Here is a 24,578-nt window from a genome sequence, read left to right on the forward strand (position 1 = left end):
TGCATGGGTTGAGTTTGGAAACGCTAAAGCACAAGTATTTAGTACTGTGCACAGCCAACAGAAGCTAAAATGGATGTCTTGCATGTGCACGGATCAGAAAAATTACCAAAGCTTTAAAATTGTACTTTATCTCAAATTCTCAAAGACTTTGCAGTGTTTGCTGCAGGAGCATCAAAACTGCTTGCTTGACAAAAAAAAAAAATCCTGCACCGAATGAGCTATTGCACTGCATCATTCTGCAGCTTTAGTTTGCATCTTTAAAACTGTAGAAATAAGTTAAATATGGAATAATTTAATGCAAAAAGGAAGCAGTGACTTGCACTAACATCTCAAACTGAGCAAATTGGAAGTGAGGTCAGGCAGGCAGAGTGTAAAAACAACTCTGTCCTGTGGGGCTTTCCAGCAGGAACCGCTTGTGTTGTGGGATGGATTAGATTTCAGCACCATGGACAGCGGCACACTCTCTCACTCTCCAGCACAAACTCCTCTCTAACGGGATGCTAAACTTTTCAGAAGCAGCTCCTATGATCTTAACTGAGGAACTTTTATCCCTTGGATTACTTTTTTCTCTCTTTTTTTGGCTTCACTTTGTAACTCCCCTGTGCCCCTTGCTTGCTTCTACTTCATAGGCAGCTGTAGTTTATTAGTGAACTGCTGAATATTTTATACACGGACAGCCACAAGTCTGTAACTGTGGTTAAATGCCTTTTTGTCCCCCCTGAGTCATGTGTGGTGAGCTTATTGATTTGAAAATGCACTTAAGTATTCTTTTAGGCAATTAAACAAATTAAGAGTTTAATTGGCATGTGCCCGCCTTTTCTCACAACTAATTACAGTATAAGATTGTAAAATTTGAAGTTTGAGTGAAAGTAGTTGTGAATTAGACCAGAATAGTGATCTTAATGAGGTCAAGGCAGGTGAGTTTAATGTTTTCAAGCTGCATTTCCGGACAATGTCCACAGTTTCAGGGGTTTCTATCTTAAAATGGGAGACGTAAGCACATATTTTTAAGAGCCAGCCTCAGCACTTTAATCAGTGAGAGCAAAAAAAAAAAACTGCAGAGAGCAGAGAGGGGAAAAGCACGAGGAGGAGAGGTATGGAGGGGGGACGGAAGCTAAAGAAGGTGAGGTGTAAAATGGAGGAAGAGAGTCGAGATACAGACGAGATGAAAAAAGCATAGAGGTGAGAAGGACGGGATGAAGCGCATGAGGCTAAAAACCGAGGGAGAAGTGGGAAGAGGGGGGGCAGAGAGGAGGAACGATCTCCACAAGCACTCTTTCTCTCTCCTGCAGCATTTCCTGCCTTGGCCACCATGTCCTGCGCCACCCTGCTACCACTGCACACACACGAGGGGAAAGATAGCGAGAGGGGAGGGGAAGGAGACGCATACATACACACACACTCACCTGGCTGCAACAAACAGGCTAAGAAAAGCATTTTGAGGGTGAAATGAGGCTTAATCATTTTGAAGGCAAAAGGAGATGATTTCTGCAGTGGATGCATAGATGGAGAGAGTGGGGATGAGAGGAAGAAAGAGCGTGCATGCAGCCCGTGCACGAAAAGGCTGCACTGACGCTAATATATATTAGCAGAAACACTGCAGCAAGAGGGGGAGGGAGCACGGGATTATGGGATGCATTGACTGTGAGGTACCAGCAGCAGTAACCAGGGGGGAGGGGAGGAGAGCACACGCTAGAGAGTGAGAGGGAGAGACAGAAAGAGAAGGCAAGGGAGGAATTTTGGAGGAGTGCTGACTATGCGGAACAGACCCAGCAGTTGGCAGAAAAAGCAAAAACCTTTACCAATCACAGAGGGGGAGATAGGGGGAGGGAGATGAGATGGGGGAGGAGGGATGTTGGACAGGGAAGGAGAGAAAGGGGTATAGGGAGTAGGTGGGGAAAGGTAGAGGAGAATGAGCAATCTTGGGGAAAATGGAAGAGGGCATAGAGAAAAAAAAAGGTGGGGGAGGAGACGGAGGAGACAAAAAAAGACCTTGCAGTGGCTCAGGACAGCACCTGAATGGCTTTAAAGGTGTAGGAGGAGGAGGGTGAGATGAGGTTGGAAATGGTCTGCAATACTAATAAGAGGAATGGATTGATGAAGAGAGAGGAAGAGAGGAAGGAAAACAAGTGTAGGAACAGACATACAGCTGAGCAGGAAAGTGTGTAATGTATTTATGTGTGTGTGAGAGGGAGAGAGATAGCAAAAATTACGTATGTGTTTCTGGTGCGCAGCCATTTTTTCCCACCAGCTACCTCATCAAAGGATGTAACCACAAGGCTTCATGCTGTTCCACCCATATCACCTCCCTCCCTCCCTCCCTCCCTCCCTCCCTCCCTCCTTTTTCCTCTCTCCCCCTCATTTCTACCTTATCTTCGCTCCTCTCCTCTCCCTCGCACTCCCCAGTGTCGAGGAGACCCCAACAGGAGAAAGTGAGGCACTGCAGCACAGTGAAAGCACTGCGGTCACCTCCCCTTTTAGTGCGGTGTCACACCACACAGTGCACCCCCCCCCCTCCTCTCCTCTCCTCCCACCCCCTCGAATTGTCATTGCACCTCATGGTGTAACTGGCAGGAGAGAAGATTTGGTGTGTGTGTGTGTGTGTGTGTGTGTGTGTGTGTGTGTGTGTGTGTCAGGATAGTGGTGAGAGGTAGTATGAAGTGAATGACTAAGAATGAAAACGAGATGGATATCATGAATGGATGCAGACAAGAAATAAATAAATAAAGGGTGCGTATGCAGAGAAAAACACACAATGACCCAGTAGCTCTGAGACAGCTAATGTACACAGAGAAAAAACATTTCTCATCATAATAAAGCTCACCAGCGGCCAATTCCCAGAACATGAATTAAATAGCCAATCAATTAAGCAAGCAGAAAGGAAATGGCAGCTCTTCCTCCGCAATACAAGCGTGGAGATCTCCAGGGGCTGACCAATCCACACATACTGCAGCACCAACACCCCCTGGGGGGTCTTGTGTATATTGGTCAATCCCCCCCCCCCCCCTCCCAACACACATACACACCTCCTTAGAAGCTCCAGCTATCATCCCCTCCAGTCACCTTCTTTTTTCTTTTTTTATGCGAGAAAAAAAAGAACCATGTGCTCTTGGTTTGCTCCTTTTAGCTGGCTGGCGATGATTAATACATAAGGCCATTTTCAGGAACAGAGCAGCAGAAATGAAGCCTGTAATAGACCTCTTAAAGCTCAGCCACTGTCCGTGACTAAAGTCCTTCCTGCACACAGGAGGGTAAATGTTGAGATTTTTTGGATAGATATGCCCACTGGGTGAGACTTCACTCGTGACAGGAGAAGGTAAGGTGAAGAAAGAAAGTGATGGAGGGAGAGGTACTAAAGCTGCCTTTAAGGAGAAATGATTCTCAGAGAGGTCAGAAAAATCCTTCTACGAGTGCAGGGAAAGAGAAAAGCCAGGGGATAGTGTGTCATGTCGGGAAGGAACTCTAATTATAGACCTGGCTAAATCTGAGCTAATATCCTGCAGTATTTAAAATCAGGTTCTTAGAGAATTTGCATCAGGAGCAAATAGCTTTAACCTCCACACCTCCCGACTCTCTGTAAGGTTGTTTAAACCTGTCTGCTCCTAATTAATGACGCGGCCCTTCCTGCATGATTAGGACCATTATGATCCAGCAGTGCAATGATGTGGTTCACAGGGCCAGACAGACAAACGGGACGAGGGATGAAGTATTACTGCGCTGACTCCTGACCTGTGAACTAGCCAGCGATTAGACATAGAGGAGGGCCAGGGAAGACACAGATTAGACTTTTAAAGAGGGAGGGAGAGAAGTTGGGTGGAAAGGAGTAAAAATGGGAGAATGAGAGGAGAGAGGATGAAAGGTCAGCCTCAAGGTCAAGGATTGAAAACACAAAGGAGGATCAGCTCGATCAGGTAATGAATTAGTGGAAGGACAGAGGGGGAAAGTTCTCTGAAGCTGCTGCACAGACGTGAGTTGAGAGAGAAAGCATCCCGGCCAAGGAGAGAGGAAGGGTCAGAGGCAAGAACACACACACACAAACCCAGGACTCGACAGATGCGTAATTCAATCACGGGCCTCAAAATAGATTTATTCCCCCCGTTGCTTAAACAGCAGCGGCCTCCTTTCGAGCCCCATCACTACTCTACCAATCGCAACCACTGACAGCATGTACTGTCTCTAGTGGGGAGGCTTTTTTTTCTGCTGCTTTTTTGTTGTTGCTAAAATCGAAGGGGTGTTTTCTGGGTTACCCTCAATCTAAAAATAGCTCCAGCTGTAGATTCATAATGCAGGATTGAGGGGAGGGGGGCAGGCAGCAGAGAGCAAATGGAGGAAGAGAGTTCCCATTAAGGGGAAGAGCATGCTGGAGCCAGTTGTCAGGAAAAGCGAGGCATGCGCTGGAAAGTGAAGGAAGACGAGGCGTTATGAAACTAGTGGAATGCGGATGGAGCAAGTTGACAGAGTAAAGGTGATGTAGTGGTAGGGGGGAAAAAGACCATGTCTAGACATTTAACTGCCCCCTTAGACTTCCTGGATCTCAGTGACGCTTTGCCCTCCCTGTGGTTCTGCTCCAGTGCCCATCTTTTCCTCACACCTTGTCCCCCTCGCCCTCTTCTTTCTCCCTCTCTCTCCCCCATGTGTGTGTGTGTGTGTGTGTGCGTGCATGTGTGTCATCCCCTCTCACTCTCCTTCTATATGGTTCCTTCATCAAACCTCCATTTCAGGGCCTTGACACTTACGACAGCAAGAACACACACACACACACATATACATACACACACACACACACACACACACGAGTAAAACAAATGCATGCACACAAATGCACGAAGCAATACACACATGGAGACTCATGCAGACAGACACACAATGATATGTCGCGAGGAATGCACACACACACACACACACACGTTCCCCTCAGAGGCATGAAACAGCTCTGATCTAGTGGTGTAGATGGGGAAACACCCACCATATGTGCAATGAGGAATGTTATATATAAAAATGACATTTTTAGGCATCATATCAGTGCATAAATCATATCTGATTGAGTAAAAGTGCAGTTGTATTACAGCAGCTAGAAATGATAATTAAACGCGTTAAAAGAAGGTTTGAAATCTAATTTGAACATTTTGCACAGATGCTGATTTCTCCCGATCAAAACACAAACAGGCTACAGAAAAGAAATCGCAGTTATTGTGGATTTAACGATACTTGTTGAATGCAGGCTAGACGCTTTTTTCCTCCTCCTGTTTCTTTCAGAGCTGGCCAATAAATGCTTTGTTATTAGACGGATAAACGCAGAAGAAATCCACCAAAATACAGACATATACACAGACACGGTTAATACTCACTTGCTTTTGGTTCAGGTTCTGTTTCGAGCGCGTGCAGAAACACGCACATCAAGCTTAAAAGATCAATCAAAATGTAGTTTTCTTTGTTAGATCGCTCTTTCTTATGATTTCAGAGAGTATCCAGTTTCTCGTAGGCATTCGGTTCGTTTTTTTCTCTCCCCCGATTATAATAAAAATAAAAACAGGATTGCGCGCTGAAAATCCCGTTTTGACACCGTTATTGCCGAATGTTACTTATAGCTTATGGTCATGCTGATGATGGCAAAGGGATGAGTCTTTTTCGAATGAAATGAAGCAGAAGTCCCCCTGAAAACTGGGATCTTTTTTTTTCTTTTCTTTTTTTTTTTGCTATTTCCCTCGATTTCAGAGCCCCTCTCCCACCTCTTTGTTATTGCCAAAAATAATTGCCAGCCTTTGTTACAGTGTCTCTACGCTTCCAGGCGCAGGGTGTAGCTACCATTCAGCTCTTCCTCTGTCTCTCCCTTGCAAATGTTTCAATGGAGATGCAGCCTGTAGACACCTCTCTCTTTGCCTTTCCCTCTCTGTGCCTCTCTCTGTTCCTTTGGAGGAGCGTCACCTTCTGCACTATTTTTTTTCCTCAGACGATACATGTGGGCGGATTAGAGAACAAGACAGAGGGGTGGGAGGACCCCGGTGAATACAGAGGCTAATTTCTCATATGGCTGCTGCTGAACTTCATAAATACATATGCTGGGAGAAGGGAAAAAATACACACACAGCATGGCTGTAATAGACATTGCTTCATTATCATCTGTTTAACTGGCTGTTGTTTTTCTCTCCCCCTTCTTCCTTCCCCACTTAGCCTACATAGCCCACACATGCTCACTCTGCTGGCTGGACGGACGCACAAACACCATTTTGTCTACAGGTTCCAGCCTTGACTCTGGCTGACATCAGCAGTCATGTGGCAGCAGAAGAGCAGGTGAGTTATATGGCAGTGAGCGTGGAGTAATATGTTTTATAATAATAATAATTAGAAGAAGAAGAAGAAGAGGAGGAGGAGCAGGCAGACAGTGTGTTAAGTTATTTCTGCTCTGGAGGAACAGTCTGTTTTTAAAAATCTCTCTATTTCAATGAGATCCCTGACAAGCTCAATGAACACTTCTAGGTTATTTCAGTCTCTTTAAGAAATATAAAAACAGACGTTTTTTGTGTTTGTGTTTTTTGTTGCAGCAGGCCTATAGCTGTGCTGCAGTGGAAGTACAGTGATCAGCAATGTTGCTGATTCACTTATCAACAGGAAACTCTGGGTCGAGTGCAACACGGCCTCATAAAAATTACAACAGTAGTAAAAGGGCAAAAGGCTATGGCTTTAGGTGCCTGTAGCATTCTCCTTTGACCACAAATGTTCTTAAGTGCAGACAGAAAAAGGATGAGTAGGGGAAAGCGAAGCAAGATGGCAGTTCTTTAAAGCACAATTTTAAAGTGCATTAAGACTTACCTGTGTCTTGAATGAGACATTCAAAGCGCTCTTTGTTTGTTGGTCTTCTCCTTTATCCTTTTCCAAAACTAAGGCGAATACAAGCAAACTACCAAGTTTATCTACAACGGTAAAAGTCAGGCTTCTACTGCTGTTAGACTACTCTGTTGAACACAGAGCCACTGCCTTTATAACGTCCGAAAACACGCCTTTTCCTCAGTGGAGAAAGGCCAGCTGTGTTAGATCATACAAAGGAAAAAAGGAGGGAGCTGCTGGATGCAAAAAAGCAAGCAAGGAGAACACAATCAGGCTATTCTGAATTGCAGATGTGAGCCTTTTTTGTGTTCATTTGATTTTCAGCAAGCTATAGCTTCACTGCTTTTTACTTTGTATTATCACTGAGTTGTCGAGGAAGCCCTCTTCCACTTATGTCCATTGATTATATTGGATACAACATGCCACAATAATCCAAACAGTAGCCGATGTCCGGAGTCAGTGAGTCAATGAGCTTGTGAGGTTTAGAGCCATTTCTTGCAGCTGCAGAAAACAATGCATAACTCTGTTCTGCACTATATCACTTGTTCATTTACAACCCTTCAAACCCCTGCAGCACCATCAAAAACATGATTTATACGGGTGTGCTCAATAATTCAAGCTGTTAAATCATCAGCTGGGGCCCTTCCAGCAAAGCCTGTAAGCATTTAATACACAGTATTAAATGCATTTAGCATACAGTATGATAAAAGTCATACAGCAACAGTCTACAGCCTCGGTAAGGTTCTGCTTGAACACAGCAGTGCTAATTGCTAATATTAGCATGCTATCATGCTTACGGTGACAATTTGTGTTTAGCAGGTAATATTTTCCATCTTAGTTTAGCATGTTGTAAAAGTATGAAAATGTGAGTTTTGCAGGTATTTGGTGATAAATTAAAGTATTGAGAAAACTGAAATATCAACTTCATAATGGTTCCAACTTCCAGACGAAAAATCTGAGAGGAATGAGGGGAGAAAGGCATCGTTAGCTAGTGGCCACAGACAGAGTGGGTCAGGCTCTGAGGACTGGTTACTGATGGCAGAAACGTTATTAGTAAAGAACGAGGCAAACATGTCTGGAGTGAGCAGATTGGAGGTAGAGGAAGTGGCGGATTCACATCACCTACCTACTACATTACATTACATGTCATTTAGCTGGCGCTTTTGTCCAAAGCGACTTACAATAAGTGCGTTCAACCTGAAGGTACTAGCCTTAGACCACAGGAACCAAGAAAGTACATAACTTTTAACTGTAACCACTACAGGAATGCTATACACTAAAGAATAAGAGCATTTTTTTCTTCTTATTAGGCTACCATGACTTAACCGAGGTATTGTTGGAAGAGGTAGGTCTTCAGTCTGCAGCGGAAGATGTATAAGCTGTCTGAGGTCCTGATGTTGGTGGGGAGCTTGCTCCACCATTTGGGTGCCAGGACAGAGAAAAGTCTCGAAGTCGTTTTGTGGCGAGTTGGGTTGGAGTCGCCAGCTGTTTGGCTGCTTGAAGCGTATCTGCGCAGCCACTGGTAACCAGTGGAGGGAGCCGAGGAGTGGTGTTGTGTGTGAAAAACCACTGGCAGAAGTTATTTTTACGGCAATCGATAAGCCTTACCATGTAGTTTTGTTTCCTAAACCTAACCAAAATACAACCGTTTTGTTGGATACAAGGATGTGCTGATCTCTGGCCACTGGTAGGGGTGCTAATTTAGGAAACGTGGGTCATATTAGAGGGTAAGAACAAATCCCTATAAGGTCATATGTGTTGGAAGATTTGTTGGAATTAAATTCAACATCTGCATGGTTAAAGACAACGCCCTCGGTCTCAAACTAAAAGCAAAATCACCCTCAGCATCACCAGACCAGAAAAGATGCAGAGAGAACTCATCCACAGAAAGTAGCTGACAGTGTTTCTTCATCAACCTGCATAAATACTGAATGTTCAACTTTGTTCGTCCTAAGAGTGAGCATTAGCCAACGCAGACACATCCACAGCCAGTCTCCTGGCAGCGGCATGGTGCAGCTCATGCATAAGGAAGCAGTGAGCACAAGACCTGAGGAGACATTGTGTGGTCAAGAGAAGATGCTTGAGTACTGAAAGCAGTTCTGAGATGGTGTCCTCAGACGGTTCACTGTTATTTCCAGTAAACTGTATCATCGTTCTTGTGGGTAGAAATTGTAGGTTTAATACAAATTAAACAGAATTGCAAGAAGCAACAAACCGCCTCTACTTCATACTGTATTTGCACTATATCTACTGCGCGCAATGCATTTGCACAGATGGAGAGTACAGTGGGGTTAACAGGAAGGATTGCTGGCCTTGAGGATGCAAAGACTAATTGACAATGAGAAACAGGGGCTCAATAATCGCTATTGATGTTGTCCATCACTCATCGAAAAACAGTTTCCACTAGCTCTGTGCTTCTACTCCTCAGAGATGAAAAACATCACATGGTCTTCACAAGCTGGTTGAGAGAAAGTAGAGTTTTAGTACAAGAACAAAATAAATCAAACTTTGCAGAGATGCTGCTTGTTTAAACCCCACAAAAAATGTTAGATTCTAATTCCCCTTTGAGAAAACATGCAGAAGAATGGAAGGCTGTAAGATCCATCTTATTGAATTATTGATATTGTGTCATGATAGCAACAGTACTAATGCATAAAAAAACATCATGGTGAGTTTTATAAACAATAATCACACTTTGCTACATAGAAAATAGTCAATAGTCATACTTTTTAAAACACTACAAGGAATTTACATTACTTCAAACAAAGTCTTATGATAACCAATGATAATAACCAAAATCATTATCAAGAACACCATGGAAAATATCTAGATACCAGCTCTTAAATTAAACTCTTATGAGCTATTTTTGTTGTTATCATTATATTTGTCAAATCAAATGTTCCTTTAGTTGTACCAGGCATTAAAATGAACAAGAAATTGAAGAAAACAATGGTCAAGGGTCTAATATTTTTTCCATGACTGTATATAACACTGAGGTCAGACTTCTTACTGCTGCCCTTGTTGACCTTGTTTGAACTCGAGTCACAGCCTATGGCTCTCATTCACAACAATGCAGACTTTGTGTAGGTTTTGGCAAAAACAGTCACATCATTCACATACTGAGAAAAACATGTTTTTGAGGACATTTTTCCAAACCTTGGATCATTTCAGTCAGGATGTTGTTTTCCGCTCTGCAGTTGTTCGGATGACATTTCAGTGACTCTGCAGTCCCCCAGAGCTGCTGTGTGTTACAGCCTCATTATGTTATGCACTACTGAGCAGCATTAATTACCTGATTAATTTAAGAATTAAAAGACATAAATGCTGTATTATAGTGAAAATATGAACACCTTGATTATCTTTTAGAGCCTTATTGTGACCATCATTTTGTAGGTACAGCATATTCCATATAGAACAGACATTTATTTATATAATAAAATAGGATTTTTGGGGATTGGTCTGCAGTTTTGACATGCAACTGTACACAGTGTTCTTCCAGATCAGGGACAGGAAACCTGCAGCTCGGGAGCCAATGAAACGGTTATTTCTTTACATTTCAATGGTGTAGGCCCAAAGCAATTTGTATTCGTCTATTGTAAAAATGTGTTGCTTATATATACGGCAGTAATAGTCAACTGAAATGTGCATCATAGCTTACAAAAGCTCGCAACCCGGCACCTTAACCTCTAAATTTTTCCATCTTCAAGTCGAGTTTCCTTAGCGAGGCTAGCTTTCGATTCCAAATGTGCACTTGGGTCCTTGTTGCATTATGACAAAATCATATTGATAAATGTTTATTATGATGCATTTTGGTTTAGTAGGCTGTTTTATCTTGATTGTAATGCTTAAAGTAAGGTCTGCGGCTCCATTCAGACATTTTTTCTCTTCTTTTTTTTTTTAGTAGGTTGCTAACCCCCGTTCCAGATTATACAATCAGAATATATACACATACAGAAGATGATTTGGGTATTGCTAGGCGAGATTGATTGCTATCTTTATCTGATTTAAGATAAATTTGCCATCAATATCTTATTGAATAGACAGGTTCTGTTCTGCTTGCCTCGAGCCAAACAAGCAGCAAGAGGACGGACGGAGCGATGGATGACAGATGATTCTCACACTGTGTGACTTCTATACACTTTACCACTAATCAAAAATCTTCACAATGAATGTTTTTTTAAGTTCTTTTGAGTATTGCCTCATTTTTCTTAAAGGTCATTTAGTTTAAATTGTTTGATTTTCAAGGAAACAGTCACTTGGAGGGTATAACATTTTGAATAACGTGATGCTGTTCATAATCTCTTTGCCAAATGTTGAACCATAAGTGTATTTTGCAGTTGTAAATAAATGAGGGATTAATCCCTGAAGATCATTGTAAGTGTATTCTTTCTACATCTTGTGATTTACAGAGGTTTAGTTGGTAATATGTACAAATTGTAAACAAACTGTTATTGTGACAGTAGCAGGAAACTTTCAGTGGTGGGAAAAGTATTCAGATCCCTTACTTAAGTAAAAGTACGAATACCACACTGTGAAGTTACTACACTACAAGTAAAAGTCCTGTGTTCAAAACTTAGTGAAGTAGAAGTACAAAAGTAGCAGCAGCAACAACAAAAAAGTACTCATTAGGCAGACTCAGATTGTTTTATATATTCTAAATATATTATTGATGCATTTATGTAAGAAGCTTTTAATTTTGTAAAGACTGGGCTCATTTTAACGTCTTAATATACTGTTATGAGGTTTAATTAATAAAATAAAAAAGTCTAATCACTTTAAATTGATAATGTTTTTTATGTTAATACTTGACCTGAAAAGTAACTAAAGCTGGCAGCTAAATGTAGTCGAGTAGAAGTATAAAGTTACATAATATGAGTACAATTTTGAGGTACTTGTACTTAAATTAAGTACAGTACTTGAATAAATGTACTTAGCTACATTCCACCACTGGAAACTTGCATTATACATTTTCACAAACTGCAGCAAGTTGTGCCTGTTTTATGTTTTTCTACAGAGCATCACACACATTTATACTCTGTTGTGAAATATCAGACAGGAAGCCATTTCTTTAAAAACTTGCCAGTGGTTACGTAAACATTATTAAATGATTCTGGTAGATTTCCTGGAAACAGCAGCTATGCTGGTAAAAAGAAATCTTGGATGACAACAATGAACAGCTGTGGTCTCACTTGGGGAGATTAATATTTCCTGAGTGGGTAATCTGAGCCGTTTCTAATGCAGCATGAAGTTCAGATAGCAAAGTTAATAAAAGCCTTAATCAACTATCTTCATCAAGAAATGAACTGTAATCAATCAAACCCGCTCTGTATCTTCTCACCTTCGGACTGTTCCTCGTCTGTATAATGTTTTACCACTAGAGGGAGACGTGTCGGTTTCACATTGAGGAAATCCAGCTCTGCTATTCTGGTGCACCACGATCACAACACAGCTGTACCACTGAGCACCCAGTGTTCTCCAGAAAACAAAATCTTCAAAAGAAGTATTGTATCAGGAGATGAGTCACTTCCCGCATTCCAATGTACTCGGAGGTTTCTGCTCAGTGTCAGACTGAGCTCCATACAGAGCCTAATTTAGAGCCCGGGGGCTGCACACCAAGGGCGTCAGCTTCACTTGAGCAATGTAGGGCACACTTTACATCAGCCTCTGGGCAGCAAATCACACTGACACTGCTGGCACACAGGAGGCCTGAACCCTGATTTCATCACACGGACTGCAACAAAAAACCACATAGAAAAGCAGCATGGATGGGACTGTGTGAGATAATAGAGAATCTGTTTAAAATAATGATTAAAACTCGTTTGACGTCTTCGCTAAGATGCTTAATGATGATATTATCATAATAAAAGTATATTCAAACAACCTGTGCAGTTTGAGACCAAAGGCAATAATGCACTTTTGTTTTGTTTTTTTAAAAGTGATCGTACACAATACACCGGTCCCTCTCCTTGTCAGAGAGAGATACAGAAAATAAGTTTCCATCTGCTCGAGGCTGCCAGAGTCTGATCAGGCACAGTAATAATTTAGAGCCTGAACTCCTCTGACCAAGGTTTCATTTCTACGACAAGAAGGGCAAAGTCTCTATCAAACATCAGCAGCAAATCACACTGACACACAGGAAGCCTAAACACACTCTGTCACTGGAAGTGAAGCATACATTCACAGAAGACGGCGCTGCTGTGAGAAGCCTCAATACAAACAGGTAATCTCACAATATTCCAGTATTTAAAAAAAAAAACATAATATTGTAGTTACATGCAGAGTGTGCATGTCTTTCTATAGATGCATCTGGGGTCAAATTGATTAGATAGTATGTATTCTCTTATTGAGAGCCAAACCAGTGGTGGGATGTAACTAAGTACATTTACTCAAGTACAATTTTGAGGTGCTTGTACTTGATTTAAGAATTTCAACTTATGTAACTTTATACTTTTACCCCACTACATTTATCCGACATCTTTAATTATTTAACATGAAAAAATATGATAAATTTAAAAAGATTATGCATGTTTATAAATTAAACCACATAAAAGAGCTAAAAAAAAGAGCTCTACCTGGATTACAGTAAAATGCTGCTTACATAAATGCTGCAAAAATAATAATCCAGTATGTTTTGAATATATAAACCATCTGAGTGGGTCCATTCTGCATTACAAGTACTTTTACTTTTGATACTTTAAGTACATTTTGTTGCTGATACTTTTGTACTTTAACTTAAGTTCTGAATGCATGACTTTAACTTGTAGTGGAGTAATTCTGCAGTGTTTTATTAGTACTTTTACTGATCTAACGGATCTGAATACTTTTGCCACCACTAAGTGGCCGAACCATGCAGCTGTAAACCAGCAACACCATGAACAAGCATTGATAACCAGCTACAAGGCTTTTGGCCTTGGTCTCCAATGGTCTGCATATATTTATATGCAAGTAAACGTCATACTGATTATTAATATTGTGAAGTATTAATGTATGCTAACTAATTTTACAGGAGAGTAATTTCAGAGACTGTGTGGTTAAATGTCCAGAGAACTACAAACTGCACTCTTTAGATTAGTGTGAAACAACCACACACATCAGCTGACTGCTACAGTGATACACACAGTAACTCTACTGTAACTTCACGGCTCCGTTTGGTGACAATGTAATGTTACGACTCAACAACTTTACATTTATATCTTATTCTCCCCGCTGAGAATCTGTATTTTTCATATAAATATTCTTTGGGGTTTCGTCGGCCTCGAAATACTCTCGCCCTCCTCAGAGGTCCACAGGATCTTCCAAAAAAGGGGTGTGCCATTTTCCAAGAGAATTGATTAGTTAGTAGGCAGTGCATTTACACAGTCATAGAAAAAAATATTAGAGCACTGTTTTCTTCAATTTCTTGTTCATTTTAATGCCTGGTACAACTAAAGGTACATTTGTTTGGACAAATGTAATGATAACAACAACAATAGCTGATAAGAGTTTAATTTAAGAGCTGATACCTAGACATTCCATGGTTTTCTTGATAATAACTACAATTATCATCAAGATGATAATTATACAATGATTTTTCCATGACTGTAGATACTGATCTCTTATCGCGAACATAACCTGGTCCCGACCAGGTTAGCTTCCTAGCATGAGTTGCCATGGTGACCTAGCCAGACGAAAAGAGAACCACCTTCGTGATACTGAAAACCCTGGGTAAGAGCTGAAGTTACCTCGCTAACCCTCAAATCCGGCTTCGTAGTACAGGGCTCTGGTGTGATACAGTGATCACACTTTAATACGGCCCGAAACAACCACACCGAGACTCTTTGAGGAGGTGGCCTCTGCCATTCCCAAAACAACTCTAGAGTGGTTTGTTTGTGGTGGGAATGTGCTCTGACCAAACTCCCAGGTGTTTGCTGCAAGTTTGAGCTGAACAGCAAACAAAGTTTCTTTCATAGAGTATCCAGTTGTCCTGAACTCAGGACATTCTTCCTGTATTTACTTTCTTGCTCCCAACCCAGACACATCTCAGCAACACGCAGGGTGAACGTCCTCATGTGGTTTGTACTGATGCATTTTGGATTTTCCCCACACAAAACACAAGGGGAAAATGCTCAAATGTCAATCAATTAAGACCAGAGCAAACAAACTAGACAAAAAAAAAAAAAACACACAGTGAAACCATTATGAAGTTCAAGTTCTTATGAACACTTCAGAGATGAAATTAGATCTCAACAACAAACTCCGACAGCTGGGAATACACTGTCGGGAAATTATATCTGGAAATTGGCTGAAAGATCAGCTTGAATAAAAAGCTCTATGATCTCTCAGTTGTTTAAATCCCAGTGAGTCACATCCTGGGATACTTCGGCTGAAGAACAGTCCTTACATTGTGCACGTTTTGGCAAAAACAAGTTTTTCACATCATGGAACATTCCGTCTGAGATCTCAGCAACATCGCTCTGCACGGCCTGTAAATCAATTCCTGCAGTTACACAAACACTGATAATGTGATAAATCACAATAACAGCACATTTTGATTCATTATTACTTGTTTCTCACATAGTTTGATGATTACAACAATTTCATGACTCAGCTTGCAGTGTAGTGGCAGAGAGCTGCACAGCAACGTTTTTCTCACAGATCTAGCACACATCTAAGTGGTTTGCTGTGATGCTTTTTGGTTCGCTTCTGTGTGTGTGATGACCAGAGCAAACAAACTGCGTTAAAACATTTCTAAAGGCTCAGTTTTAAACAAGAATGGACTTTAATGGGTTCTCTCATTTATTTCACTAACAAAAACTGTATCACTGGTGAGTTTTATAAACAATAATTGCAATATAGCTCCATAGAAATAATATATTTTGTTGTATTCATACTTTTTAAAACATTTAAGGAAACCAGGAATCACGAAAGCAAAGATCTTAACAAACACGACATTACAGAACACTGAAATGGGAAAAATCCCAGATGCTTTTCAGTTCTCATGAACACTTGAGAGATGAAATTGAATGATGTGAACACCTGCCGCCGACAGCTGGGAATATCATGTTGGGAAATTATTTCTGGGAATATGGCTCAGTGTGATTAAAAAATGCTTAAGGATCTCGCAGATGTTTGAATCCCTTAGCGAGTCGCAGCCCGGTACTCTCTCAGACTTTGTACGTTTTGGCGAAAACAGTCTTGTCTCTCACGTCCTGTCCGGTGGGTCACCTGTTAAAAGAACCTTTTTTAAGGACATCTTTCCAAACCTCTTAACATTTCAGTCAGGATGTGATCCGGAGATGACCTGTCCTCTTGCAGATTGCTTTTGAATTCATATTCCCATGAAATTCATGCCCTTGTTCTTGATCTTGGCAGACTTTGGTTTTCTCACACTAGTCTTGGCTGAGTCTTTGTTGTTATGACTGGCTTTAATCTCTGCTTCCCACTGTTTTTTTGCCATTGTGTAGAGCCTCATGGTGGCCTGTGCGTCTTGGACCTGGTGGACAGTGGACAGACAGAGACGGAAATCAGTCCAAGATGCTAATTTTCACATCTTTTATTGATATGTTTTGTAATTCTGGGTTAGTTTTTTATCAACTGTTGATAGAGAAAAGTAAAACAAATTATTATGCATTTGGAAGTGGCAGTAGTGTCTGATGTGTTGAAGACTTACAGATGAATGTTCACCCTGTTGGACCTTAACGTTGAGTATTTCTCTACAGAGGAGTTTCAGTGATGGCCGACCACTCTAAAAAGGGGAAAAAATGGGAATAATCACATAACATAAAACACTGAATCATTACCGAAATCATCAACCTCATTTCTGAAACCTATGTATCATAACTGCAACAGGTGTTCATTTAATGTTGTTATTTAATTGATGGGAAAGCAAAAGTTTGCTTTTAAATGTATGGGTAGGAACCATTTATTATGTTCTTTCAGGTTCCAATGAAATATCAAAACTATATACGTTTGTGTATATTGCTAAAGGTGTTGCAGTAATGAGAGAAATGAGTCAAAATAGAAGAGAAAAAAAACATGTTAATTTAAAAAAATAATTATTATTTCAGAGTTTTAATTTACTGTCAATTACTGTCCATTATTTATTTTTAAAAATGTGGAAAATATGAGCTTTCCTCAATGGTCTTGATGTTTTCAGGCAGTTGCAGTAATGAGATTTTGTAGGATTTGTTTTGGGAAATATGTTCAATAAAGTGTTTGTCAGTAAATTCATTTAGATGAATGCTCAAACACTTCAGACTTTGATTTTAATGCCTTAAAAAGAAAATTTGTTGATGCAGTTATTTTTTTAAATGTCATGTCATAGAAAGATTTCACGAGGATCACCTGACTCAGAGATCTGGATCAGTGGATTGTCAACATTAAGGTACGTACCTTTACAGCCTTCTTAAAAGGTTTGTACTTCTGAGTGTCCCTGATTTTCTTTTTCGGATGACCCAAGAGTAAAATCTGAAACAGGAGTTTAAGATCGGTTTAAAAGTGCTTACACTTACAGTACAGGCCAAAAGTTTGGACACACCTTCTCATTCAATGCGTTTTTCTTTATTTTCATGACTATTTACATTGTAGATTCTCACTGAAGGCATCAAAACTATGAATAAACACATATGGAATTATGTACTTAACAAAAAAAGTGTGAAATAACTAAAAACATGTCTTGTATTTTAGATTCCTCAAAGTAGCCACCCTTTGCTTACTAGAATATAAGACATGTTTTCAGTTATTTCACACTTTTTTGTTAAGTACATAATTCCATATGTGTTTATTCATAGTTTTGATGCCTTCAGTGAGAATCTACAATGTAAATAGTCATGAAAATAAAGGAAAAACATTGAATGAGAAGGTGTGTCCAAACTTTTGGCCTGTGCCGTATTTTGAAAATCAATCAAGTTAGTTCCCTTTCAGATATCGATGCTACCTTCAAGTCGTTGTGTATGGCATGTCCGACTACTATTCTGCCCTGCAGGATCTCAGCGACCTCCCTCTGCACAGTCTGCAGCTCCTCTCCTGCAGTGACACAAACACTGGTTACAAATCATGGAGCAACGGCACATTTTAATTCATTAAAACTCGATTCAGTCTCTCACATAGTTGTTTATTCCATAACTCACCATCTCTGATGTCCTGTGGTCGGATGCCACTGACAGCTGTCCTGTAGTCTGTCACCTTCTCTGTGGGTTTCACATATTTGTCATAGATGCATTTCCCAAACTGGTTCACGAGGGACACGCGAGCCAAGATGCTGTCCTCCCCATCGGGACCCACTCCCACCATCTCGCAGTCGATGGCCACGGCTCTGGTGAGGCTACCGGTTGGTGAATGGCAAACAAGATTATAAGAGGGGACAGTTTTCACTACTGCATCAACCTGCCTGAGGAGGATCTGTTGCCTCTGTTTGTTACACACTGTGCGGTGTTGGTCAGGATAAACTTTATTGGCCAAGTATGTCTAATCATACAAGGAATTTGACTATGTATATATGGGGCCATTTAACTTTCTGTAAATCTTTTTCGAGTTTTGTGTGCATTTTAAATCCATTTCAGACACCTGTAGGTTCACATTTGTATTCATAAGCTACATTGCAGGAAAGAGAGACATTGCAAATGCAAATATAATCACTATTTGTAGCTCTCTTGGAGTAAAACTGCTGTTTTAAGAAGTCATTTTGAAAATAGTCTCTTTTGGCAAATGAAATATCACTGCAAGCTCATTTTCATCCTGTTACAAAACAAATACAAAACAACTGCAGTGAGGTCGGTAGAGAAAACACATCCGACTAAAACAGCATGATACACCAGGGAAGTAGTAGGCAATTATGACACTGGGGAAATATGCTTATTCTTGGAATAAGTGACCAGCTGAGACTCCAGGATATCAGTTAGTTAGTGAGCTGTAGAGGTGACTGAAGGCAGGCTGTGTTGCCTCCAGAGTTACCAGGCGAGCTGTTTTCATTTCCATCTTTAAGCTCACCTTATACAGGTGCATCTCAATAAATTAGAACATCATAGAAAAGTTTATTTATGTCAGTAATTCAATTCAAAAAGTGTAAATAACACATTATATAGATCCATTACACACAGAATGAAATATTTCATGTCTCAATTTATTTAATTTCTTCTCATTTTAATGATTATGGCTTATATTTAATGAAGACCAAAAATTCAGTGTCTCAAAAAATATATATATTACAAAAGACCAATTTTCAAATGTATATTTAATATGGAAATGTTGGCCTCTGAAAAGTATGTCCTTCTATATGACTCAATACTTGGTTGGGGCTATTTGACTTGAACTGGAAACTGGAAATGGACTTTTCCATTATATTCTAATGTATTGAGATGCACCTGTATTTACCTTATAGATATGAGGGTAGTATTGATCTTATCCATTTCCAGGCAAGAAAGCAAATTGGTGAATCCTTTAAAGATGTGCTATTTATAAAATGCACTAAAAATGTTAGTGCAAAGTTAGTTAAACAGGAAAAAAATAATAAGAAAAGAGAAAATAGATGGCAGAGTATCTGCAGATACAGACACCGCCAGACAATTCTACTGGGTCTTAAGTGTTTATTGAGTGGTGTTTTTCTGGTATGTTGTTGTTTTTTTTAAGTTAATTTCTGCATGTTTTACCTTTTAAAAGCACAGACGGCACTGCAGCTAAACCAGAGCCTGTGTCATCCTGGTAGGTCCAGGCCATATCAGATTTCTCAGTTAATGACTTAACTTTTATATCATGAACACCTTTGTAGCAAATATATGAGGCTACAAAAAGACTTTGTCGTCACTCACCCCTCAAAGGCTTTCTCCTTGACCAGGGCGCTCTCTGTGTCAGGGTTCCTCTGAATGCCCTGCCTCTTCCTCATGATCTCTGCTGCCTCCGCTCCCACTGTGGCCTCAATGTCATCAGGGTCTACATCGTCAAACCAAAGGTCATCTCTGCAACAAAACAAGACAAAGTAAGCAGCCGCAACTTCTCCTGACCTTTACATTTAGCAGAGGTCGCTGTACACTTACTCTGTAGGTTTCTTCTCTTCAACCACCAGCTTCTTCTTCTTGGCTGCTTGCTCGCTGTTTGACTTCACACTGTCCTTTTTCCTTTTTGGAGCAGCAGACTGTTTTGTCTCCGAGACAGCTGGACCCGCCGAGTTCACCTTAGAGTCCTCGGGGATGCTATTAGGAGCAGTTTTGTGCTTTGCTTTCTTCCCAGAGTCTTTCGGTGTGTTCTTGGAAATATTTTTAGAAGTATTTTCTTTAGCCTCCTTTTTTTGCAGAGCGCCGTTCTGGGATTTTGGTGTCACGGGCGGCTTCTTCTCGGGTTGACTGGCTTTTAATATCTGTGGAAAGTTTGCCAAAGTTGTTAAACAATTTTCAGGAAAGTGCTGAATATGACAAAATATAATACAAAGATATGACATGTAAAAGTGAAACAAGCAGTCAGATCCCTTACTTAAGTAAAAATACTATTACTACACTGTTAAATTACACCACTAGAAGTAAAAGTCCAGATTAGATTGTTATATATATTACAAATATATTAGTGGAATATTATTACTTATGCGTTTATGTTGGCAGCATTTTCATTTTTCAAGATTGTAAATGCTTAATATACGGTTCAAGGATCAATTTAAACAGTCAATCATGATCATGTTTTTTATGGTAAATCTTGACCTGAAAAGTAACTAAAGCTGTCAGCTAAATGTAGCAGAGTAAAAAGTACAATATGTGCCTCTAAAAGTAGTGGAGTAGAAGTGTAAAGTTACATAAAATGGAAATACTCAAGTAAAGCACAACAGTATTTGAGTAAATGGAATGGATTTTAGCAAACACAAGGTTTCCAAATTGCTGCACAAAAAGATACACAATAAATAGATAACACAATAAAAAAGATGGACTCGACAATAGAACGATAAGAAAACAATAAATTAAATTAAATGCACTACCACACAAAATAAAATGTGCATGTACACACATAAAATCAACTCTACGTGGTGTCGAAAGCCAATAACAATAACAAACCTCTTGTAGAGCCTTCCAGTTGGCAGAGAACTGTTGGGCATCTTTTGGAGGAACCACTTGCTGCACTTTGGCTTTTTCTTGGCTCTTGGGTTGTGGCTGTGGTTTAATCTTTTTAAACTTCTCAGTCATCCACTTTTTCCTTTTCTTTTTCGCTGTGTTATTCTTCTCCGTAGATGTGGCTTGTTGTGTTTTAGCAGAGAGGTCTTTTTTCTTGTCCTTCACCTTCGACATAATGGCCAGTTTCGCTGTAATATTTTTGAATTATTATTTGGTTAAAATATGTGAAGTCTGTTAGCCGTCCTCAGCCACGCTGGACCGCCACTCAGTCACCTTAAAACGTTTAAAAAAGTAATGCTCAACACCGTCTCACCGACAAATGTTTCCCCGGAGTCAGTTCACCGTGTAGCCGCACCGACATTTATAAATTGTTCGGATATTTTCGTCAACTACTGAGAAAAACGCTCAGTAACAAACTTCAGGTGGTCCAAAGCAAAGCCATGCTGAAATGTATATTTCCGAGAGGTGCAGCAGCCACATTTGTCCGGTAGAAACATGAAGTCCAAATATGCGTGTGTCTAATTCGTAAGCTAAACAGTCCTACAACTACGGTGCAATTTTTCAATTAATATTCAATCCGGTTTATATTATGCTTTAGTATTTAAAATATGCTAAATGCAATTTGTTGTTTCTTTTTCTTTTAATTCCCAAAGCGGAAGCTCGTTTTGTGGCAAACGTTTCACATCGGACCGAATACCACATGGGACAGAAGTAGGCATAATAATTGATCGACGATTTGACAGCGTCAATAAAGAAAAAAATCTGCCTAAAAGTTTAGATTTTAACGTGTGTTTAGTTGCTCTTGATTTACATTTGGGTTAATACGCCTTGTCGCAACTTTCGATGACATCTTGGTAAATAACAAAGCTCTGTTTAGGTGCGTTGACAGGGAATATGTGTTTATGGCCATAAACCTATTCTCAGTTAGCTTGTTTTAGCTTTTAGTTTAACCAAAAATATACGTCTTTATAGATCTGTAACTGGAGCTAACGTTATATCCCAGATTGTGACACTCCAACCTCTGTCTGTGTTTTGTTGTGGTTTCAGATCATGGTGGAAAATTCTCCCTCTCCTCTGCCTGAGAGAGCCATTTATGGGTTTGTCCTGTTCCTTGGCTCACAGTTTGGCTTCTGTAAGTCCTATATTGTCATTTATATCGATACCAATACAAAAGAACTGACATTATCACAGTGTACTAAAGCAATGGTAATCAGATCTGACTTTTAAGAAGTGAGGTAAGCAATTGAATTAATGTGTTCTCTCTCTTACATGTCTATGAAATATATTTTATTGTGTAGAATGTTTTGCTTGTGTATCTACAAATGCATATAAATATACTATACTGTATTTATGTATCATACTGTGGTGGTAGGCCATCTTCTATTTTTTTAATTAAGAAAAGTGTATATTTTAGCAAAGAAGAAAACATTTTATTTATCTGTGTGTGCTTTGGTTAAAAATAATTCAAGTTTTACTTTAAATATTAATTAAATTAATAATAATTCTAATACAAACAAATTAGTCAAATTTACAAATATATGTACAAATACATATAAATGTATTATATACGGTATTTCTGTAACATACTGTAGGAAATAGGCCATCTTTCATTTTTTATATTAAGAAAAGTTTATATTAATTTAGTTTTATTGAAGAAGAGAGTGTGCTTTTGTTAAATATTTTAAAGTTCTTCTTTAAATATAACTAATAATGATGAGAAGAAGAAGAAAAAAAATAAATTATTATTATTATTATTATTGTTATTATTATTAATATTATTATTATTCTAACAATACAAAACAAATTGGTCATATGTATTCATTCAGCACTTTCACTGTCAGTTTACGGCTAATTTAATTGTCATGAAGTAACTCTGTGTGTGTGTGTGTGTGTGTGTGTGTGTGTGTGCGAGCCTGCATGTGTGCGTGAAGCACCTGCAAAAAAACCCAATCCCTAATTTACTAGTTTGAATAAAAAACATGTCTGCAATATGACCTCTTCTTTCCCTCCTTCTCCACAGTTCTGTATTGCATGTGGGCATTTATACCAGAGGAGTGGCTTCACTCAATAGGGCTCACTTACTGGCCTCAAAAGTAAGTAAAAAGTAATAAATAACTAATATATAATATATAATAATAATCCTCTCTTGACTGTTAAATGACATAGTGACTTAGGAAAAACACATGCCATATTAGAGGTTTTTTGACCAACATGTCATCAACTGAAGAATTGTTATTTCTTTTGTAGGTATTGGGCTCTTGCTGTACCGATCTATCTACTGGTTGCATTGGTGATATCTTTAGTGCTGCTGTTTGGAGTTAACATGAACAATACGGCTCCACTCGACTCTGTGGACAACATCACAGGTGAGGATGCTGCCATAGGCTGGCTGGAAGCCAACATTACCACTATACAGTAATTTGTAGTAGGATGACGTAATAACAACTATTGCAGTTATATAAAAAATTAAATGGCAATAGGAAAAGTATTGTAAAAGCTCAAGATATTGTGTGCTGTATATTATAATCTAATATGACATGACAAAACACTTACATCTTCAAGATTTTCCAAAGGAGTTCTGAACTTCCTGACCCTAACACTCTTTAAATGTTTCCTATCTGTCACAGATGTGTACGCTCAAGCCCAGAGGACACAAGACTGCCACAAGGGGGGGATACCCAGACTGAAAGATGTTTCCATTAGTGAAGTCAACAACATGTTCTATTTGTCGCCCAAGCTATAAAAAAACTGAGGAACTGAGAAGAAGAGAAGCTGCAGGAGATTTATTACGTCGTCACTGTTTACCCTTTGTTTCATTAAAAAAAAATACTTTTATTTATTTATCCAGGAACAATGCAACATGTGGAAAATCTTTTACGCACTAAAATAAGTGTGTGATATACTGAATGTGATGAACACTTGTACAGTGGATGGAAAAAGGATGCATCTTATTATATTCAATAAAGTACATACTTTTTAAACATATATATGGTTTGTGTGATAATAAACAAAACAAAAAAAGCTAATATACATGATATCCTGATGTATTTTAAAGTTCAACGGCATGATTCTAGTTTAGATTTTAGTTTAGTGCCTGTTTGAAATGTGCTGATTCAAACGTACATTGTTAATGGACCATTAGACAACTATTGTAAATGCATGAATCTGATTGGTTAAAATTACAACTAGACCTGCAACTAATGTACAATTCGGTAGCTCAGGTATAACAGTTAATGTTTTTATAACAGCATGTTACCTCCATTTCCTCTCTTTTGCTTTTGGTTCCCCCAAAGGTAAATGGTTTTACTGGGATACTATGAACAGATAAGCACTTTTCTCACCAGTGCAGGGTTCCTACTTGATATAGGATTAGCATGTTATTTTATAGAGGGGAAATTAGAACTTCTTTATTCATGCAAACTGTAACAAACCAGGAAGAGAAATATACTTAAAAGTCATAAAATATTTACCCCCCCAAGTACTTCACATTTCTCCACCCTAACTTTATTGAACATCTTCCAGTGACAAATCTGCATTATAATTGTTGAACACATCTAACAATAATTCCCAACAGCATACCTTAGCAAGGAGAGGGACGTTTTAATAATAGTATAAAACATATATGAAATAAAAATAACAATAAATCATTTAAAAAATAATAATTAAAGGATTTAAAATGTTCCA

General features: G+C 39.3%; 3 protein-coding genes across 7 annotated transcripts in view; 1 reads left to right on the forward strand and 2 right to left on the reverse strand.

The window, feature by feature from the left end:
- Window positions 1-6,144, reverse strand: part of kcnc3b (potassium voltage-gated channel, Shaw-related subfamily, member 3b) — a 55,253-nt gene extending 49,109 nt beyond the window's left edge. For both annotated transcript variants that reach the window (XM_059324551.1, XM_059324550.1), the window contains exon 1: window positions 5,349-6,144. The gene's annotated coding sequence lies outside the window, so the exon portion shown is untranslated. The remainder of the gene's footprint in view (window positions 1-5,348) is intronic.
- A 9,420-nt stretch (window positions 6,145-15,564) lies between these two features.
- On the reverse strand, window positions 15,565-21,526 carry rexo4 (REX4 homolog, 3'-5' exonuclease). Of its 2 annotated transcripts, XM_059324556.1 has the most exons (9): window positions 21,208-21,526; window positions 20,838-21,082; window positions 19,836-20,155; window positions 19,611-19,757; window positions 17,934-18,127; window positions 17,741-17,829; window positions 17,197-17,271; window positions 16,475-16,549; window positions 15,565-16,297 (listed from the first exon to the last, which is right to left on the reverse strand). In XM_059324556.1, the coding sequence occupies exons 2-9, from the start codon at window positions 21,066-21,068 to the stop codon at window positions 16,133-16,135; spliced, it is 1,296 nt and encodes a 431-aa protein (XP_059180539.1). In that variant the 5' UTR covers window positions 21,069-21,082; window positions 21,208-21,526; the 3' UTR covers window positions 15,565-16,132. The 2 variants fall into 2 exon arrangements, with proteins under 2 accessions (XP_059180539.1, XP_059180538.1); XM_059324555.1 differs by having other exon boundaries at window positions 20,838-21,526.
- pigp (phosphatidylinositol glycan anchor biosynthesis, class P) lies at window positions 21,507-23,796 on the forward strand. Of its 3 annotated transcripts, none has more exons than XM_059324560.1 (5): window positions 21,507-21,605; window positions 21,942-22,026; window positions 22,915-22,987; window positions 23,142-23,260; window positions 23,522-23,796. In XM_059324560.1, the coding sequence occupies exons 1-5, from the start codon at window positions 21,510-21,512 to the stop codon at window positions 23,635-23,637; spliced, it is 489 nt and encodes a 162-aa protein (XP_059180543.1). In that variant the 5' UTR covers window positions 21,507-21,509; the 3' UTR covers window positions 23,638-23,796. The 3 variants fall into 3 exon arrangements, with proteins under 3 accessions (XP_059180543.1, XP_059180544.1, XP_059180545.1); XM_059324561.1 differs by having other exon boundaries at window positions 21,587-21,771; XM_059324562.1 differs by having other exon boundaries at window positions 21,596-21,748.
- Window positions 23,797-24,578: the final 782 nt, after the last annotated feature.

The sequence above is a fragment of the Centropristis striata genome, chromosome 21 (genome assembly GCF_030273125.1).
Source record: "Centropristis striata isolate RG_2023a ecotype Rhode Island chromosome 21, C.striata_1.0, whole genome shotgun sequence".
NCBI classification, from domain to species: Eukaryota; Metazoa; Chordata; class Actinopteri; order Perciformes; family Serranidae; genus Centropristis; species Centropristis striata.

Excerpts from the sequence above, each read along its gene's own strand:
- pigp (XM_059324560.1), top strand. The coding sequence starts at position 21,510 with ATGCAATTTGTTGTTTCTTTTTCTTTTAATTCCCAAAGCGGAAGCTCG. Across the intron at positions 22,988-23,141 it reads CTCACTTACTGGCCTCAAAA|GTATTGGGCTCTTGCTGTAC; the intron begins GTAAGTAAAAAG and ends TTTCTTTTGTAG. Across the intron at positions 23,261-23,521 it reads CTCTGTGGACAACATCACAG|ATGTGTACGCTCAAGCCCAG; the intron begins GTGAGGATGCTG and ends TATCTGTCACAG.
- rexo4 (XM_059324556.1), bottom strand. The coding sequence starts at position 21,068 with ATGTCGAAGGTGAAGGACAAGAAAAAAGACCTCTCTGCTAAAACACAA. Across the intron at positions 19,758-19,835 it reads GAAGAGAAGAAACCTACAGA|AGATGACCTTTGGTTTGACG; the intron begins GTAAGTGTACAG and ends GTTTTGTTGCAG. Across the intron at positions 16,550-17,196 it reads CTTTTAAGAAGGCTGTAAAG|AGTGGTCGGCCATCACTGAA; the intron begins GTACGTACCTTA and ends TCCCCTTTTTAG.